This window comes from Pipra filicauda, unplaced genomic scaffold (assembly GCF_003945595.2).
Source record: "Pipra filicauda isolate LSUMZ 115617 unplaced genomic scaffold, ASM394559v2 scaffold236_size1216567_pilon, whole genome shotgun sequence".
Taxonomy (NCBI): domain Eukaryota; kingdom Metazoa; phylum Chordata; class Aves; order Passeriformes; family Pipridae; genus Pipra; species Pipra filicauda.
Window position 1 is genome coordinate 411,267 of NW_024104350.1, and position 17,991 is coordinate 429,257.

General features: G+C 42.9%; 1 protein-coding gene across 5 annotated transcripts in view; it reads left to right on the forward strand.

Annotated features, from left to right (window-relative positions):
• The window catches only part of PTCH1 (patched 1), a 75,947-nt gene that overhangs the window by 48,917 nt on the left and 9,039 nt on the right, over positions 1-17,991 (forward strand). For all 5 annotated transcript variants that reach the window (XM_039381672.1, XM_027723317.2, XM_027723318.2 and 2 more), the window contains exons 14-20: positions 1,228-1,627; positions 2,114-2,423; positions 7,443-7,585; positions 9,550-9,733; positions 11,842-12,122; positions 13,652-13,789; positions 15,793-15,935. In XM_039381672.1, the coding sequence (XP_039237606.1) occupies positions 1,228-1,627; positions 2,114-2,423; positions 7,443-7,585; positions 9,550-9,733; positions 11,842-12,122; positions 13,652-13,789; positions 15,793-15,935 (1,599 nt within the window). The remainder of the gene's footprint in view (positions 1-1,227; positions 1,628-2,113; positions 2,424-7,442; positions 7,586-9,549; positions 9,734-11,841; positions 12,123-13,651; positions 13,790-15,792; positions 15,936-17,991) is intronic.

Here is a 17,991-nt window from a genome sequence, read left to right on the forward strand (position 1 = left end):
TCATATTAATTTTTTAATATTTTCTTGAATTATAAAAGATTCAGTCAGTGTATGGCGAGTGGTTTCAGCCTGCCTCCTGGAAGTCTGAGATCTTATCCAGAAAGCCTGAATATTATTTAACAGTTACTTCAGTAGTTCTAAACAGAAGATCTAAGTATGTCATGTTTTTACCTCTTGGTGCAAATATCCTAATTCTCAGCGTGGGTACATAGGTGCAAACTCACTGTGCTTTCGGACTGTGTGCAGCTGCCTGGGTAGTTACCTGATTAGCATGTGTAATTAATGAATAGCGTGTGTAATTAATGGAGTGTGGTGTGTAGATGTCAGTGTCTTCAGACAGATGCTGTTTCCTTCTTTCCAGAGCACAAGAAATGTGCACATATTATATTATCAAAGGCCTACACACTGAACCATGTCTGAGAGGTGTCTCCTGAAGTTGCAGAATAAAATTAACATCTGAGCGTTACATCATGTCCAGGCTCTGTGAACGAAGATTTGGGAAGGGCTCTGCCCACGTTTGTTACAAACACGCTGGTGGCTAAAAAGGCCAATATGAGACAGACACGTCCTGTTGCAAAAGGCACAGCAGAAAGACTCCTTAGGTGGGAAATTCTGCAAGACACGATTCTTTCTGTGTTGTCTTTTCTCCTCAAGGGTGATCCTGCTGCCTTCTCAAAGGCATCAGCAGCGTTAGAGATGGGGTGTCTCCAGAGCTCCCGATTGGAGGCCAGAGTAGACCAGTTCTGTTGATCAATATGGCCAAGGCTGAGATGTTGTTTCAGGCAGTCCTTGTATCTCCTCTTTGGGGCTCCTCTCTTGCAGCAGCCGGTGGCAAGTTCACCATAGAGCAAGATCTTAGGGAGGGGGTGGTTGGTCCTTCATCCTGGAGACGTGCCCTGCCCAGCCCAGCTGTGTTCTCAGCAACATGGCCTCAATACCTGTGACTGCTGCCTGTTCTAGAACAGATGGATTGGTCACATCATCTGACCAGTGGATGTTCAGGATTGTTCGGAGGCAGCGTTGATGGAAGCGTTCCAGGAGTCGCAGGTGGTGGCAGTAGATGACCCATGATTCAGATCCCTATAAGAGAGTAGACAGCACTGTGGCTCTGTAAACACCATCCAACGCAGTAGAAGCAGTCTCAGGTGAAGGCGTGTTATCCAGTCTACTGTGACTGAAATAAAGACCCGTCGAAATGCAATCAGATGTTTTTCTCTTCTCTTGCAGCCCGTGTGTCACCAGGGTGATCCAGATTGAGCCCCAGGTGTATGCGGAGAGTGACAGCGCTTGCTACAGCCCCCCACCCCCCTACAGCAGCCACAGCTTTGCCCATGAGACCCAGATCACGATGCAGTCCACGGTGCAACTGCGCACCGAGTACGACCCCCACACGCAGGTGTTCTACACCACCGCAGAGCCCCGCTCCGAGATATCCGTGCAGCCCGTGACAGTGGCACAGGACAACCTGAGCTGCCAGAGCCCAGAGAGCACCAGCTCGACGAGGGATTTGCTCTCCCAATTCCCAGACTCCGGCGTGCATTGTCTGGAGCCGCCCTGTACCAAGTGGACACTCTCGTCCTTTGCAGAGAAGCATTATGCTCCCTTCCTCCTGAAACCAAAAGCTAAGGTAGATTTTGTTTTTAGGGAACTATTCACCCGTTTTCCAAACATTGTCTTCTGGCAGTAGTATTAAATATAAGGAATAAATACAATTCTTGTGGAATAACAGTTCTTAATAATTTTACAGCTGATTTCTTACTTTAAGTAAGTACTGTAGAGACATACTTTTAGAATGTATACTTTTAGAATGTAGGTATGAGTGAGGGTTTTGGTGTCTTTTAGTAATGTAAGCTTGTGAATAAGGAAATTAAAGCCGCTTTTAAACTTTACTGCAATATAAATTTCTCATCTGTGATTCAGAGCCCCTTCAATGAAGCTCAGATCAGCTTAGTCTTGTAGTATGTATGTGTAAGGAAAAAAAGGACGGAAGAAAGAAAAGCTTGAAAGTAGACTGATGGATGTTAATTTTGAACCTGGCTTTGTAGTGTGACACTATGAATTGTTAGTTGCTTTAGAAACCTAAACCAAAAACCATTTCCATTTTCTGTTGCAGATTGTGGTTATTTTTCTTTTTCTGGGTTTACTTGGGCTCAGCCTTTATGGAACTACCCGGGTGAGAGATGGACTAGATCTCACAGACATTGTACCACGGGAGACACGGGAATATGACTTTATTGCTGCACAATTCAAGTACTTCTCATTCTACAACATGTATATTGTGACACAGAAAGCAGACTATCCAAATGTCCAGCACTTACTTTATGAACTTCACAGAAGTTTCAGCAACGTGACATATGTTTTGTTGGAAGAGGACAGGCAGCTCCCCAAAATGTGGTTGCACTACTTTCGAGACTGGCTGCAAGGTAAGGGAGTGTTACACAAACTTTTCTTAGCTGGGCAGAAGTAAGTGTTGCTCACCCTGGTGTTGCTGCCTTCTTCAGGCGGGGTCACACAGCTGAAGGCTGGGGGAGGATGCCTGAGTGCTGCTCCAAAATCACACGGGGCCTTGCTGTTCCTCCAGCAGGTCACTTAAACACAAAGAATTTATGTTTACTCCCTAGTAAGACAGTTTTGAAGCTTTAAGTGGTTATATCCATGCCAATAATTTCTGAGCAGCTAATGAGGGGTTCTGCATTTGGCCATTATAATTAATGACCAGATATGGCTCACTGTCTTGGGTAAATAAATGTTTTGCTGAGTGTTTTCAGAACAGTAAATGAAAAGTCCCAGGCTTCACTTTCAGCTCTTGAGTGATGCTGTTGGCTTCGTCTGGGACTGCTGGCATGAAGACAATTCAGTGTGGCCTATGTGTTTTATTGGATTGGAAACTTACTGCATGTTCTAGATTTCCAGTCAAGCATCCTTACTGTTTCTGTCGGGCTGCTTTTTCTGTGCTGAAGAGTTTTGTATTTAAAATAAATAGAACTGTTACATCTTAGGAAATTTAACAGCAAACATATCCTGCCAAGGAGTACTTCTCTCTTACCTCTATCTTTCTGTTGGGAGAATCTTCAGGAAGCTTTTGCTTACAGAAAAATAAATTGTCCTGACCTAGTAAGGCTGTAAATTTTAACCTTAAGTGTGTACAGGTGACCAGTGCGTGCAGCCAGTGATTCTTAGAGAATATGTAGGTAACTGTCAGTAACTGAGGTATTTTATTTCTTCTGAAAATAAGTCGGGCGATATTAGGAAAGCAGATGCATCTTAGTGGTAGATCTATACAAAACGAGTAAGTTTTCTGTGTGTTTAATGCATTGATAAATAATGCAAAGCAGTATTTTGGCTCTCGGCTTTGGGATTTTTTAATGGTTTTTAAATATTTTGGATCAATTCATTACAGTCTACTTACGGGAAGCTTGATTTAAAATATTTTGCTCACATAAGCATGTTGAGCTGTAAGGGAAGGCATTACTGGCAGGAAGAAAATTCAGCATAGCTTAGATGTTTTGCTGGGTTGGAACCTTATTATACTTTCTAGATTTCTAAGCAATCATCTTTCTACATGCTTTTCCAGATTCTCTTAAACCTCTGCTGTTTGTTTCTTTTGTGGGTGTTTTTTGTTGCTGTTCCAAAACAGTAGGAAAAAAATGTGTCTGGTGTGTCCCGCCTTTCACTTCCCCCCCCTTCCCGTGAGGGAGGTGGAAATCTGAGATTGTGTTCGGGAAGCTTTACTAGTGCTCAGCCTCAGTACAGTCTGCCAGCAATAAAGTCGGGAAGAGGTGCCCTTGGATGAGCTCCCTGGCAGGCTGCTCCCAGGGAAGTCTGGAGGCTGGCCGACTTGGGGCTGCTCCCAGGAGCGCTGGCATTCCCAGTGCCCCTTTCTCAGGTGCACCGTGTGCTTTCCCAAACCACTTCCACCTCGGGTACCTCCCTGTCCCCTCCACACTCAGCTGCTCAGGGCTGTGTGCAGGCTGTCTCTGTGCTCACAGAGACCTTCCCAGACCTGCTCTGCTCTTTGGGCTGTTCCTACTCTGTGCCTGGTTCAGCACATAGTTCCCTCTCACACTCCAGTCCACATGAGCCTGCCTGTCCTTACTTGTCCTCTTCTTTTCTTCTGCTGGAGGAGCTGTGTGTGTTCCTGGTCCCCTGAGTGTGCTGCTGGGCTGCATGGAGCTGAAAAGCTATGGAGGAAAGGCCAAGGAGAATCCAGGAAGCAATGGCTTGCTGTGGTCCAAGTGGACATGCCAGCCCTGTGATGGATGGTGCATTGCTTTGCCCATTGATTACCCACAGTTCTAGAACTAATAATTTTTATTATTTAGCATTTAGGTCTGTATCCTTACTCCTCCTACCCTCCTTCCCTGAAAGGGACACAATTAATACAACCCTGTTGCTTCATAAAATCGCAGGCTGTCTGCACACAGTGTGATACTGCATTCCAAAATCTGCAAAGGAGGATATAGAGACGTGTCAGTAGAAAGAAGTTACGTTTTCAAGTGGTACAGGGCATTGATGTAACAGGGGGGAGCTAAACTCTTATACTAGAAGCTGCCACACTTGCCACAGCTGGAGAATTACCATGAGGTGCAGGCAATAATAGGCTGAATAATACCTGCTGTGGCTGGTGCCAGGGGAGTCACGGGAAGGGAAGGTGAAGATAGAATTTACAAACGAGGTGTGGTTTCAGGCTGGGTTCAGGGAGGATCCTCAGTGAGGTGGAACAATTCTACTGGTATGTTTTTGCATGCTGGAGGGACAGCTTTGAACTGCATGGCTAATTCCTGCCAACTTGACTGTGAATTTAGTGCTAGAGGTTAATGGCTCAAGATGGCCTTCTGACACAAACACATTTGTCCAGCAGAGCGAGGGAAGCAACATGTGAACAAAAGCATTTTTTAATCAAGAAGGTGTCCTTGGTCTCAGCCACACATTTTGCCTCATTTAATAGCAGTGGAGTGCTTTCTGCCTAATGTATTTCTCTTTTCAGAGGTCCCCTTGTATTTTTGCTTTTTAGTATCCTGTTATATTAGCATTTTCTGTTAGCATATTTTCTGTTACTGAAAATGCAACTAACACTAATCACTCACTTTAACTGTAAATGTTAACATTATTTTTGTAAGTGGCCGAATGTAAATTAGGTAGCTTGAATTCCCTGCTGCCTTCTAATTAGGCGTGTTTTTGCAAAGGGAAATCTTATCTGGTGTTTCATGGTGGCAGCTGTTCACATGAGTCAGTAGGAATTCCTTCCTCACCCCCATTCCTGCATCCCACATAATTTTGGATGTTGTCACTTCGGAAGCATTAAGCAAAAGTGACTGCTGATGTGAAAAATTCACGTATATAAGATTTTTTAAATTCCTTCAACTTTTATAACTTTTCCACAGAAAGAGGTCAACAAGATGCTTTTATCTTTATGCCCAGAAACATTTTGTTGATCTCGTTTATGAAAGATTATATGTCTTTTAAAATAATTGATATGAACATGTTTGCTTTGAAAGCAGCAACTCTACTACTGATTTCAAAGTGTAAAGGGAAATTTTAATTATTGACAGTTTGAAATCCTTTAGAAATTAAGCACAACTGATAGTAGTTTCTGGATATTCTTTCTGCAGACTCTTTTGCAACCATGAAGCTCCTGTCACATGAGGATGTATTTATCTGTTACTGTGTGTCTGTGGAGCCCCCTGACAGGGGCAGGATGTTTGTCTGGAAGCTCTGCCCTGACACTCTGTCACAGCAGTTTGTGTGCTCCTCCTGCTGAAGGGAGCCACTTTTACTGGAAGTTAAGCTGTTCTTAGGTGGTCTCCATTTTTTTCTACGTGCTTTTTTGACAGCCTTCTCTTAACTTCCCAAAGTTGTCTTTCATGTGACTGGTGTAACAGCATAAATACTCTTATCTGGCCGCTTTCTGAGAGGCTGACATGGCACGGGAGAGATGGATTGGTGTTTTTGCACGTTTCCCCTCTCCGAGGGTGCCATCAAACAATGCTTTTTTTCAGAGGGGACCCCAAAGTCCTCTGGTGATGCCATAAAACCTGGTGGCAAACTGTCCTCCTCCTGGGCTGGAGCTGCAGGGCTGCAGGCAGAGCTCTGGCAGGCCTCTCTCATTGTTTGGTTCTCAGCCTAGTGGGTTCACAGGATTTGACACGATTCAGTGACACGACACGGGGGGCGGTTTGCGAGGAAGCAGGGTGGGTTTGCGGATGGGAGCAGGTACTCTGTCCCTCTCTTATCTGGGTACAGCTGTAGGTAACCTCTCCAGGCTACAGTGATGGTTCTCATTAGGGGTCCCCAGCCCAGCTGCGAGGTGGGTCTGTGATTTCCTGCACCGCCGCTCTCCCTGCCCTGGACATGCGGTTTGTCATCTGCCTGCTCAGAGCTTCCTTGTGCTGGGCTGTGGCTTCCTGTGCTAAACCTGATCCAAATTTCTGCTGTGAGGTATTGAAGGGTGGCAAGGAGGAAAATAACAGTTGAGAGTGAATAGGTGTTGGCTGTGATCTTTACATGTGCTGGCAGCAGATCCCATGACTTGTATTAGCTGCACAAGTTGAACAGATGGAACAAATTGACAAAATCGTGTTCGCTCATGCTGTGCTTGAGGAGCAGCTGAGTTGCTGTTTGAAGTTGAAAGTTTGAGTGTGTTTTTTTTCCCCCTTGTAGTGGAATTTCTGGTTATAGCATAGAAGCTATTGCCTCAGTGCTCTGCAGTAGCCCAAAGCAGTTAATGAGAGCGGTGTGTGTCCTTCTCTGTGGCTCAGTGCACTCAGCCAGAGTTTTTGTGAGGCAGAGGGGAGTCAGGAGAGTGTTTCCCTTCTAGGTAACAGTCTAAATGCCTCCTCTGGTTTTAAGGTGGTGAAGTTGGATGAGGGCTGAGCTGAGCCCTTTTCTGTTCTGGCACCACCCAGGTCAGGGCAAGACTTCAGCTTTGTTTTTAGTAGTGTGTATGAAAGAGGTGATAACTGCAAATATGCATATGATGTTTTGACTGTGATGATTCTGGAATTGTGGTTCATGAGGAAAACCAATTTTTATTCTAGATAAGATTAACTCTTTCCCATACACTTCTCCAAGCGGAGTGCTTGGAGAAGATGTCCAGTTTGCCTTGAGGGGAAGCTGCTTACATGGCACAATGCATTTGCAGCTTGCTTGCTCAGCTTTGCTGGTCTGCACAGCATAGGAAGACTTCTGGGACTTCTCTCTTGCATTTTCTTCCTTCCCCTGCCTTTCTTTGGGCAAAATATGGGGCACAGAACTGGTATTTTTACCATCCCACACACTGACAATGAATGAGGAGCCCCAAACGTAGGAGACAGCAGGTGCATAGTTTTCATCCTGATCCAGCTATGAAAAAGACATTGTCCTTTCTCCTTCTGAAATTCGTTTGTAAGAGTGATTACTTACCTGCTTGTTCTGTGTTCCCTTTGCCTCCCTTAACTCTTCAGGACTTCAGGATGCATTTGACAGTGACTGGGAAACTGGGAAGATCACTTACAACAACTATAAAAATGGATCTGATGATGCTGTTTTGGCTTACAAACTCTTGGTACAAACAGGCAACCGTGCAAAACCCATTGACATCAGCCAGGTAGTGTATCAGAGTCCATGCTGGTTTACACAGCAATACACAAGTCATCAGGAGTGAGGGAAGGTGCATAGAGCTTGTCCTGAGTTTCTTTTTTCCAGCTCAAGGAGCTGAATGTCTGAGCTACAGCTTACTTGCATGGCCTCACTGACTTTGCTGAAGCCACTTATTAGCTGCAGTCTGGCCTGTGTTGCACAGTGTTCCAAACCAATGTGGGGAATGCCAAGCCCTTGATTGTTACTGGTTGGTGTGCAGTCAGTGCTGCTCCTGTGTCAGACACACTCAGTTCCCATTGAAATTGTTGAGAAAAATGCTTCTCTGCATCTCTAGGTAGATGGAGTCCAGTCCTAGGCCAGACTTTGCAATTATTTGGTTTGTTCCTACTGATTTATGCAAAACAAAACATTTAACAAATGATGTTGATGAATGGTAGAGGAAGGAGACTGAAATCATGACGTGCAATGTCATATTCTTGTACCATCATCACTAAATACATCTAAACTGTTGGAGAACTAAGAATGGCAGTTGTTAGAGCTGCCTAAATAAAATATGCCTGAGGTTACCACAGCATATGACTGCATTTGTGGTAGGTGTATTGTATTTCCATTGATAGGTGGAAATACATTGGGTGTGACTCCTTACACTAAAATTAGATTTCAAACCTTGAAGAGAAATTCTACAATGATGTAACTTTTCCTCTCTGAGAATCATCAGTGGCTCGCTGTGCTTTCAGGCAGAAGAACAGTCTTTCTAGTGGGCTTCTTGGCAGTTCTGCTTATTGTGTCCCTTTTTTGTCCCTGGCATTAAAGGTGACATATTTACAGTGCACATTGTTCAGAGTCACTATGGTGTGTGAAGCACACTGCTGTACAGCAGCATGCTGTCAGGGCTGAATGAAGCCTCAGCTATGAGTTAGGCCAAGTAAGTGAGTTGAAGAGAAAACCTTCAGTGAGATTTTGTTTAGCAGAGAGCACCAGGTACGCTGTGGAACAAATGCAATTGGACTGCAGCTGCTGATATAATTTCCTGTGCCTGGGAGGGAGAAAAGTGTGGTGCACCCACAGGGGCTGAGCATTGTGCTGTGCAGTTCCAGAGACAGCTTGAAGACATACAGTTGTTGCATATCCTGTGGACTAATTGAATCCAGATCCTTGGAATCCAACTTTTTTTTTTTTTTTTTTTTTTTTTTTACTGCTGTCACTGTTGTTTTTCATTTCATTAAAAAGACCTGGAACTGGAGCTGAGCCAGAATTTTAAATAAACAAAACAAAACCCACCAGTAATACTTTTCACCCACAGAGTCCTCTGTCAGAGCTCTAGCTGTGCAGGATTTGGCTAACAGAACCCTGGAAGCGTACCACTGCTGTTTACCCCACGGATATATCTGCCCACAGTGACCCAAATAACACAGGGCACTTGTCTGCTTTCATGATGCTGGGCATTTTCTGAATACATAGGTCATAGGAGGCAAGTGTTAGCAAAATTTATACAGATGTTGTTTTATTTTTATAGCTCTCCTCCATTTACTGGGTGGCATTTCCCTCAGTGTTAACAACAGAGGTTAACTGCACACAGACATGTATAGGGACTCTTGCCAGGTTTTCTTTCCATGTCTTTAAATATGTTTCTTCAACATGGTTGTTTTTTACTCTTGGCTGCAGTCTTTCAGAATTTGGATTTAATTGATTTAGTCTATTCTGGATCCATCTGCTGATTTAGTGGTTATTGTAAATATTACATGAGTACTAATTTATAAATTAGCCACTGTTACTGTGGCTAATTTTTTGAGATTTTGCTTTTATTGTTAAACAATAGTTTACTGATAAGTCACTTCAAGTGAAGATTTGTGTTCTCTTGCGTCCTATATGTGTTGCATCCCCAGGCTGTTTGTTGAAAGCATTATGGCAAAACCCCCGAAAGAAAAACTCATTCTGAAAGGCTTCCAACTTTTTTTTTCCATTTTGCAGTTGACTAAACAGCGTCTGGTGGATGCAGATGGAATCATTAACCCAAATGCTTTCTACATCTACCTGACAGCCTGGGTCAGCAATGACCCCGTGGCCTATGCTGCTTCCCAGGCCAACATCCGCCCCCACTGCCCGGAGTGGGTCCATGACAAGGCAGACTACATGCCAGAGACACGGCTGAGGAGTGAGTACCCCTTCATCTTTGTGTCTGACAGCTTGTGTGAGTGTCCCCACTGCTCCTTCAGCCACCAGTTACCCTGCAGCTGGCTGGTGCTGCACAGGGCTCAGAATAAGCAGGACAGCACATGGAAGGAAGCTGAACAGGAGCCAGAGTGTGCCCAGGGGGACAAGAAGGCCAATGGATCCTGGCCTGGCTCAGGAACAGGGTGGCCAACAGGGCCAAGGAAGTGATTCTTGCCCTGGACTCAGCACTGGGGAGGCCACCCCTGGAGTGCTGTGTCCAGCTCTGGGCCCTCAGCTCAGGAAGGACATGGAGGGGCTGGAGCAGGGCCAGAGGAGAGCAACGAGGCTGGGGAAGGGACTGGAGCACAAGTGCTGTGAGGAGAGGCTGAGGGCGCTGGGGGGGCTCAGCCTGGAGAAGAGGAGGCTCAGGGGAGACCTCCTCACTCTCTGCAACTCCCTGACAGGAGGGGGGAGCCGGGGGGGGTTGGTCTCTTTTCCCAGGCAACTCTCAGCAAGACAAGAGGGCTGGGTCTTCAGCTGTGCCAGGGGAGGGGTAGGTTGGATGTCAGGAAGAATTTCTTTCCAGGGAGGGTAATCAGGCATTGGAATGGGCTGCCCAGGGAAGGGGTGGAGATTTTTAAGATGAGACTGGATGTGGCATCAGTGCCATGGGCTGGGAACCACAGCGGGGTTGGATCAAGGGTTGGACTTGATCCTGGAGGTCCCTTCCAACCCAGCTGATTCTATGATTCTGTGGTGTTACTCTGTAGTCTTAGGGGATCCAAGCACCATTGCAGCTCTGGCACCACAGCAGGGTTTTAACATGTTGCAAAAATGCTCTAAAATTTTATAGTGAACATTGTTTTTTTTAGTGTCACCTGATAGTTCTGTCTGTGAGAGAGGCTTGGAGTTTGCATGAAACTCCTGCCTAAGTAATTCTGAAATTTCATCACTGAGGTTCTATCATGTTTGCCCTCAATCCTTAATACCTAAGAAGTCTTTATCAAGGTGACTCACATGCTGAGCTACCAGCACTGATACAGTTCAAGAGCTACTAAATTAGGGGAGAAGTCCCACTTCATGTCATTCACTGTTTTCCTGAGCACCAGTACCAGTTCTCATTGCTTTGCTTCAGCTTTCAGTTTGCTGGGAGGATTGCTGGTTGGACACCAGTGGGGAAAGGGAGAGGGTGCAGAGGGGGGACAACTGGTGCTCTTGGATAACCAGCCAGCCATGCTTCCATGTATCCAAACCCTAGAGCTTTGTGGCAGTCAGCCAAGTCCTGTCTTAATGAAAATTTATAGCTGAGATTATAATAGGGCAAATCATGTTAAGCAAGTCAGCTGAATGACCCTGCGGGGTCTGGAACACACAGCGACAGTAACCAAATGCTTGTTGTAGAAGGGGTTTTTTATTTGTCACAGAGTACACTTGGCATTACGCTCAAAAAAAGTATGGAGAGTGTTGGTGTGTCAAATTATTAAAGGATGAAAAGGTATGTTTTTCCTCAGTAAAGCATTACTCTGGTATTAGTTTTTTTCCCCAGTAATTTCCATCAGTAACAGAACACAGATTTCCTAATCTGACTTTCAAAATATTCAGTGGAAATCTTAAAATCAACCTGATCAAGCCTAATTTTTCTCTAGTTTTGTGTCAGTGGACCTCAGTTAATCTCAGGGAAATGACCTTTGATTTCAAAGCAACAGCATTGGCATAAAAGAGGAGCATTTGGATAAAATGTTTAAATGGTCTACTTGATATTGCAGAGAGAGATTTTTGGCCAGGTATTCAGTAAAAACCACTGTAACACTAATGAGGATTAAATACATGTATTGAAAGATATCTGTTAAATTATATATAATAGTCTGGGGATTTGATGCGGGCTGTATTCATCCCATTGCACTGCATGATAAAATGTGGTAACCTCATGTACTGCTTCTGGTTTCAATGTTTTGGGGAGTTTTAAAAATGCCACTCATTCCAAAGAAGTAACATTTAAATTCACCACCTTTAATCATTTTGCTATGGAGAATAAAGTGTTTTGTTAACCACACTCTCTGTGTATCTTCTCCCCAAATGCACATTTTAACACTCCTGTCACTTGTCCAGTTCCAGCAGCTGAGCCCATCGAGTACGCTCAGTTCCCTTTCTACCTCAATGGATTGCGTGAAACTTCTGACTTTGTGGAGGCTATTGAGAAAGTGAGAGCCATCTGCAGTAACTACACCAGCCTGGGCATCTCCAGCTACCCCAACGGGTACCCGTTCCTCTTCTGGGAGCAGTACATTGGCCTTCGCCACTGGCTCCTCTTATCCATTAGCGTGGTTTTGGCTTGCACGTTTCTGGTGTGTGCCCTCTTCCTCCTGAACCCCTGGACAGCTGGGATCATTGTAAGTTTATTATAAGGGTCTTTGTTGAAGTCAAATTCCTTTCAGCATAGCTCTTGCTGTAGCCGGGAAGGTTTTGTTTATGTCTGGGCTTCTGGTGGAGTATGTGTATTGCATCATTCATTATATATTTATTCAACTTGAGGGGGTGTAGGGTTCATGCTAAAGGTATAAACCTTAATAACCTTAATCTTCTGGCCACCTTTTTTGCAACTTTAAAGGTTTCTTAGAAAGGTACATAAACTTTTGCCCTCGCCCACGTGCACGCTAACATGAGAAATAAAGACACAGAGGAAAATTAGGAACTTCATTAAAGTAATTTCTGATTCTGTATTCCCTCTCCCCTTTTGTCGGACACAGTTATTTTTCAAGGCAGCTGCTTGTGACTAAGTTGCCCGTAAATTCCCTCCCTGATTTCTGAATGCAGTCTTTCTGGAAAGCACTGCAATGGTTCTGTTGTACAGTACTGTGGAAAGAGTGTAACTGAGCTATCACAGGAGAAGGAGCATAAAACTATAAAGTGAAGAGAATACTCCCCTATGCTTTCTGCAAGGCACCGTAAGCCTCTCAGTAAACATTCAAGTTAAATTGAATGATGATGTTCCTATGTTTAAATTCCATAAACTATCATATGGTTTATAAAACGCCAGAAGTAGAAAAGCATAAAACAGTTACTAGTTTTTGTAATGTACATTTATATGACAGGTATGTTAAAAGGTAAATGTTTAGTCTAGAATATTTTTTATAGCACTTAATCAAGCAATTTATGTTATTATGCTTGATTCATTAACTTATAAAATCATTTATTGTAGTGCATACTTTTTACCCTTGGAAAAGGCATTTATTTTCAGAGTCCACCATTGCTTTTATAAATATGTCTATCTTTTTTTTCCTGCTTGGCTTTAGCAACTTTTAAAGTTGATTCTCCAGATTTCCTCCCCTCCCTTTTCCTCAATTTTTTTATTTTACAACGTAGATGAAAGAAAAATAAAAGCTTTCCTTTAGATTTGACTGTCCACTTTGTCCATGTCAGTCCCCCCAAATATCTTAAAAGCTCAGAGCCCCTCTGTAACCTGAGACTCGTCAGCTGATTGTGGCATTCACTTTTTTCTGGGCTTTAAAACCTACTGAAAAGTCATCCTCACTTAAATTTGCAGTTATACAAAAAAGAGTTCAAATACAGGTAGTTCAAAGTTACTTTTTCTGGAAGGATTGTCTGAGAGACAGATGAAAAAGAGAAAATGTATGTTTTTGAGGTGTATCCATGATAAGGAGGAAGAAATGGTTTTTCAGATCAAGTCCATTATAAAACTGAGGCTTGATCAGTTAAGTAGTTCTTAGGAGTGTAATTTAGACTGGCTCTTCAGCAGTGTATTGGCTTTGAGCAAAATGAAACAAGCAAAAGCAGCTTGTCTTTGGGAATACAGGATGGCTTTGAGGAATATGTCTTACAGTCACCATGTTTTGAAATATCTTTCTTTTCCTTTGCCTGGAGTATAAGAAGTTGCTAACAGATGCTTGAAATCATCTAGGTGGTGGTGCTGGCTCTGATGACTGTGGAGCTGTTTGGCATGATGGGTCTAATTGGAATAAAGCTGAGTGCAGTGCCTGTGGTTATCCTGATTGCTTCTGTTGGTATTGGCGTGGAATTCACTGTTCACGTTGCTTTGGTATGTAAAGTCAAGAAACATTTTAAAAAAACGTTTTAAAATAAAATGGTGGCAATATTTGGGTCACAAATCCTTACTTGGTCTAAGTTGCATGTCAGTGGCATGATTCTAAGAAGGAATATGGTCACAGTTTTGTGTGCCCTTCTGTTTGTCTTGATGGAACAGAATTGATCTTGATGAGTAGTTCCTAACTACAGAGTCAGTCTCCCAGGAAATAAGAGAGGATACATTACCTGTGATACCCACCTGTCTGATTGAGGCAATTATACAGACAAAACAGAGATCTTAAATCACCTTACTTCAGTCGAGACTCTCATGATCCTTGTCTGCAGCCTTACTGTTATTGCCTCAGTGCTAGGTAGCTTTTTGTCCTCTTTTGCATGTAGATTCTGTATCTTGTGAAAGAGAAACCTTTAAAGGAGATTTTCAAAATCAGATACAGTGTCATTTGATATTTCTAGACCACTAGAATGTGAACATATTTGGATTAATTTTCCAGCTGTAAAACCTGCACCTTCTTTTTAGAAGTCATCAGCTATTAATAGTGGGCACAAACATGCAGTCTGTAGGAAAAGAGTTTTCTACTGTTTGTCTACTGGTGTAGATGATGTGCAGAGTTAGAGCACACAAAATAGCAGGATGAAAAAAATAATTTTAAGAAAAATCATAGGGAAAATAATGTTAGGTTAAAGAGGAGGAATTGGATCCATGAAGTAATGACATCTTTTTTTCACCTGCTGCCATGGATGGTTAGGCTGTTGGAAGTAAATGAGTTTGCTAGGACTTGGAATAGTACAAGACATGTCAAAAAATCATGGTGTAGAAGAGGAAGGAAGAAATGACAGTTTCTTAGCATTGAAGATTTAAAACAGGAAAACTGGAGTAAAAAAAGGACAAAGCAGTTGTTTCTAAGTGGGAAGTTTATTGCCATAAACTAATGAAATGAAAATAATTTAATTTATAGGATTTTACAGGTCACCTGTGGCTGAAGCTAAAATGCCAAGCAAACTAAAAATGGTGCTTTTCTCACATTGAAACTGAAGTCAAAAACTTGGAAACATATAAACAGTCAAATCAGTGTTGCATAAACAAAATAGGCAATGCTGGAACTGTTGATACAGAATTTGAGTTTAAAAATTATTCACAACCCACTTGTGGGTCAGTTCTCTCCTATGGCTTGTGAATTGTGGCCTTGTTTTTTTTTAATTCTGCAAATTCTAGAGAAGAGAGAATTCAATTCCAGGACTGAGAGGAAGATAGCTGCTTCAGCTCATGTCTTAATGGGCAGTAGAGAACTTGCCAAAGAGAGCCCTTACAAATCACAGGAAGAAGATCAGCCAGGTTCTTGTTTTCTTGAACCATTACATCATACGCAGAGTAGACAAATACGTAACAAACAACATTATTTGAGCGTTCTTGATGCAGCTTGTTCACTAAGAGGATGGAAGGATAAAGGCACTTCACTAGTCAGACTGTTGCTCAGGAACTACCACGTGCAGCACTATTCCTGAGGCAATTTTGTGTGTATGGACCTGCCAGCTTTGAAGTAGTAGAAGTTGCAAAAACGTTCATTTTGAGTGAAGTAGAAGTGTTTAAAAAAGTTGTGGAACCTGTGGAAAGTTGTGGCCCCACAAAGGTGAGAGGAGCAACCCTGCAGTCGTGACACCTGAAGTGCTTTCACATGACATGAATTCTTGGCAGGTGGAAGTGAGCAGAGTTGGAGGCAGAAGGGTACTGGTGCAGGCAGACATTGCTTCCAAAAGCATTGCTGCGGTCTGGTCTGACTGTGCCGTCGATGCTTCTCTGGTCCTGTGGCTGGAGCAGCAGCTGTGTGTGACTGCAGGACAAGGCCTCCCTGCAGGGGTCAGCCAGCCACAGAGATAACTGTGATAAACTGTGTAGTGCAGAGTAATTAACTGATGCAAAACTGTGCATGCCATGAGAGAGGCTTTCTGGAAGGTTGTACGTGTCTGTCTAAGGAAATGGACTCCTTTGTTTTGCAGGCATTTTTAACTGCCATGGGAGACAGGAACCACAGGGCTGTCCTGGCCTTGGAACACATGTTTGCACCAGTGCTGGACGGGGCTGTGTCCACTCTGCTTGGGGTGTTAATGCTTGCAGGGTCAGAGTTTGATTTCATTGTCAGGTAAAGCATCTGTGTGTGTCAACTTACTTTTAAAATAAAAATAAGTATGCTTTTAATTTTTAAGTCATTTCAGCAAATCTGTCATTTTATTACTATGCATGGTGTGTCAAGCATGCTTACATCATGGTCCTGCTTTCCCTCTGTTTTATTAACTCCTTGTTACGTGCTAGACATGGTAGTGTTTCCACTGCTGGCGTTAAAATCTGTTCCAGGAAAATCTGACACTCAGCATGAAAGAATGCAAAAGTGTCCCTCTTTCAAAAGTTTGCTAATTCTGGGTTGAGTTAGTTCAAATCATCTGATATTGTCCCATATTAGCTGGGTCTGACCTTTAACATGGAGGTCCTCCAGACTTCTTGTATGCCCAGGAATTTGTGTGCAAAGGACATGTGAACCTACAAACATTCAACTGCGCTGCGAGTGACTCTCTCAGGGCCTTCCCCTTCTGTCATTATGCAAGGTAAATATAATGAGGAAAAGAGAGAGGGGGGGAAAAAGGCCCTGTTTGGGAGCTGGGGAACCATAAATATGAACACAGAACTTCATACTGAACCTGAAGACCCTTCTGTTTAGAACTACGAGCAGACTGTTTCTTGTGAATTTAATTAAGAATGTGAATTTGTCAAATAGAGAGGAAAGCAAGTTTTTCTTTGAGGGGAATATGAGAAGTGCAATGAAACAGATCCTATTCTATTCCAAACAACCTGTGGAGCTCTGCAAAGTGGCTAATCTTAGAGGTAACACAAGGCTCTTTTGTGGTAAACTACAGCGCACACACACAAAAAAATAATCCAAGCCCTAAAATGGAACCGAGGTAAAACTGGGCCAAATAAAAATGCTCTAAAAGATGGCTTAGCTGCTTAGGTGGACGTAAGCTGGATGGATGACTAGACTTAGCTGACATCCATTTGACAACAAGAACAACAAAATGTCAGGGGCAGGAACTCAGAGAATGACTGCTAAATCTCATCAAGCTTTTTGTTTATGTGTGAATGAGATTTGAAGAAAGAAGGCAGATTGCAGTTTGGTCTCATGAAACCTACATGAGGATTATTACTATACAGATACTGCATGTCCTGAAAGAGATTTTTTTTTTCCCAAGTCAGTAATTTTTACTTTATTTTATTGATATTGAAGAAGTAGAATTATTCTTTTAGGACCTGATCTTGTAAGGGCTGGAACATTTTCACATACAAGTTACTGATAGATTTAACCTGAACTTAAAGGGGCATTTGGTGTGCTACTTCCCTACTTAACAGACAAGATTTTGGCAAGCGTATTCTTCTGTCATAGCAAAAGGAAGATTGTAGGGGCCCTTCACACCAAATTTGGATTGGATGTTCTCTCAGTTTATAAAATGACCCTTTCAACTTACGTTATTTTACTTTTTTTGGCCATCGGTTTCTCATTTTATAGCACAATCTGACTTCAGTTTGCCTTGCTTAAAAAATAAAATAAAATAAACTCTGGGGAGTCTGAGCATTGTTATAGTGGGCAAAGAAGATCCCAAACTTCCGGAAAGCGATAGATTAGTCCAGCAATGTTGGAAGATTAAGTAAATTAACAGACATTGTATACACCAAGTGGTCAAGGCTATAATCGTCCTGTTTATTCTAACACTAGATGGATGAGATGCAAATGTTTTTAATGTCTGTAGCTGATCTGTGTCCCAGTGTAAAGTTCTGGTGGTTTATGTTAGTAGAATAGATTGGCTTGCTGATTTTTGCTAATGCAGATCAGAAATTCCCAGATGTTTACAATAGCAGGATATTTATAGTTTTACAGGAGTCTGATATATTTGATCAGATGTGGAAACAGGGAGGCAGTAAAGTTTGTTGCCAGCTAGACAATGTAATCAGTAGACCCATTAGTAGCAAACTTGCCCTCTGTTCTTCTCCTTTGCCTTCTCCTCCAGGAATTTACCAAGAGTGAGCCTTTGAAATCATTAGTTACAACGCAGCCTTAAGTTTAGTCTGAGCCCCAGCTGTGCCGAATACCAACTAGCAAGGCTTTCCTTTCACTGACAGGTTTACCTTGGTATTCATGAAGGATCCCA